Below are 2614 nucleotides of genomic sequence, written 5' to 3'. Positions count from 1 at the left end.
ACGGAAAACACAACCAAAACGTAACAAGTATTTTGCAGATGACAGAGATGTAGGTAACAATAAGGTGACAATGATCCCATACAGGAAGTGAATTATTGAACAAATGTTGCCTTTTATTCAATTCAATTTGAAACTACTCATTATTATAAAGTAACTGCACCAAGTTATTGTGTGAGTTGTGTTGGTATACATATTGTAGTGTTGGCTCATACATCTCCAAAACCAAGGTAAGCATGCTGTGCCTTCAGACTTCACTTAAGTCGTCATTTGTTGCTTTTTTAACCATTACTTCTGGACTTGTACCGTATCCTCTTTATACGTCCTGCGGTTGCTCTTAGTCTCTATAAAGCTAAATATGACACTTTAGGCAAATTGTTTAACATCGGCTCTGATTTGTTGGAATGATAACATTGATGGGAATAAGATTAAGAAAACAAACACATTTCACATGCAAAGGTTTCTTTATTGAGAGCAGACATGTGCAGAATAAGTGAAACAGTGCCTTAAGATTTAATCATTCGTTCAGATTATATTTGAAAAACAGACATTTGGAATAGTTTGATTTCATTGACAGGGAGATTAACAGAAGAACGCATGACATATTCATACTTTCTATTATTACTAGTAGCACTGATTTAAAAAGGAAAAGAAAGTGGCCATCACCGAATGATTTAACAAAATGCTAAGATGCGTTCCACTTCAGTGAGTGTTGAGAACTCTCAGCTCTGACTTTACTGATAGACATACAGGTACTCAGCCAAGCCCTTGTTGCCCTGGTTGAGATTTCTCAGGATAACTGTGACACGGGCTTTCGGATATTCTTTAACCGCATCTTCGTTGAGAAGCAGGCCGATGGCCTTTATTGGGTTGGATCCTTCTTTCTTGTACCACAGGAACACGTTTTTATCTTCGGTCCCTTTGTTCAGGTCAACATCCACTTGCTGGTAACCTTGCTTCTCATAGTCATCATACTGACCCTTATTGATGGAGACTTGCAGATCTTTGAGTGCCTTCTCGGGGTCGGCGGTCTGACGGTACCAGATGAAGACATTGGCTTCTCCTGCACCTCTGTTAGTATCTTCATCCACACGGATGTAGCCATCCTTGAAGCGCTTGATGTCTGACATAGAGGAATCAGCGGCAGTGAGATCACAGATGTAGGTTTGTTCCTTTCTCTTCAGCCACAAGTGGATCCAGTTCCCCTTAGCCTCGCGGTTCAGATCACAGGACACTCTCTCCCAATCACTTGCAAACTTCTCACCTTCATTGGCTGCATCTGTAGTGACACTAATGTCCACTATGGGAGTATCGAACTCTCCGGACCCTTTGAAGTACCAAAGGAAGAGGTTACTACCTCCTGTTCCAGCATTGAGATTTTTGGCGATCTTTTGGTACCCTGCATTGGACAAACCATGAGTCATATCAGTGTTGAAGGAAACTTGAACCTTGGTGATCGCCTCTGATCCATATTTGTACCAAAGATAGATGGGATTTCCTTCTGCTCCTTCGTTCAGATTGACATCGATCTTTCTGAAGTAGTTTTTTTTAAGCTCTTTCTCCTCAGCTGCATCCAGGGACACATCAAGCTCTGAGATGTAGCTCATTGTGGGTTCCTGCATTAAAGAAAGACACATCATGAGTAATCACAATTGTAGTTAACTGAATCAATCTGACTTTTCAGCTGAGCTAGAATATAATCCTGACAAATTCAACCATCAGGAGTTACATTTTGAAAACAACAATGACATCTAAAACAAATTCAAGTAAATGTATACTGCACAGAGTTCTGAAAAGTATTGATTACAATGTTTGTGAAATACAAAAAAGATATTACAGCAAGAAAATAAGACCTTGTTGAACACTTACGTGTGTCTGCTGACAGCGAATGATAGGCAGTAAGAAGTCAACTGGTGTGCTGAAGTCTGTTGTACTGACCACAGGTCAGCTGCATATATATAGAGAACTGAGATGCTGTGGGTCATTGTGCAATCGTTACCTGGGAGGAGGCATATTCCACGGAAAATGATACTGAATTCATGCCAAAACAATCCCCAAAGCCAAATGAGTGCCCGCATCAAGTGTGTTTATGGGTGTGAGTGTTTGTGTCAGTTCTGTGGAAGTCACACACACACCCACACCCACACACACACACACACACACACACACACACACAGACACACACACACACACACACAGCGCGCGCGCACGCACGCACGCACGCACACAAACACACACACACACACACACACACACACACACACACACACACACACACACACACACACACACACACACACACACACACACATACAGTACCAGTCAAAAGTTTGGACACAGCTTCTCATTCGAAGGTTTTGATTTATTTAGATTATTTTGTACATTGTAGATTAATACCGAAGACATCAAAACTATGAAAGACCATAATGTGGAATGATGTGGTAAACATAAACCAGTATATGATTTGTATTTTATATTTCTCAGAGTAGCCTGCAACCTTTGTCTGCTGTGCTCTCTTTGTCTCCCTGCTCCTGCCTGCTGGCGTCAGCTGATAGAGGTGTTATAGTGCTTTCTCTTGTTATGCACAATGTTGATTCTTCTTTCAGAACTAGCTAAA

General features: G+C 41.2%; 1 protein-coding gene across 1 annotated transcript; it reads right to left on the bottom strand.

Moving 5' to 3' along the window:
• Positions 1-442: 442 nt before the first annotated feature.
• Positions 443-2075, bottom strand: LOC117497545. Its single transcript, XM_034149514.1, has 2 exons — positions 1867-2075; positions 443-1613 (listed from the first exon to the last, which is right to left on the bottom strand). The coding sequence occupies exon 2, from the start codon at positions 1602-1604 to the stop codon at positions 732-734; it is 873 nt and encodes a 290-aa protein (XP_034005405.1). The 5' UTR covers positions 1605-1613; positions 1867-2075; the 3' UTR covers positions 443-731.
• Between the last annotated feature and the right edge of the window lie 539 nt (positions 2076-2614).

Source organism: Trematomus bernacchii, unplaced genomic scaffold (genome assembly GCF_902827165.1).
Source record: "Trematomus bernacchii unplaced genomic scaffold, fTreBer1.1, whole genome shotgun sequence".
Lineage (NCBI taxonomy): Eukaryota > Metazoa > Chordata > Actinopteri > Perciformes > Nototheniidae > Trematomus > Trematomus bernacchii.
This window is presented reverse-complemented; position numbering and strand designations above follow the sequence as displayed.

Coding starts and splice junctions, on each gene's coding strand:
- LOC117497545 (XM_034149514.1), bottom strand. CDS start 1,604: ATGAGCTACATCTCAGAGCTTGATGTGTCCCTGGATGCAGCTGAGGAG.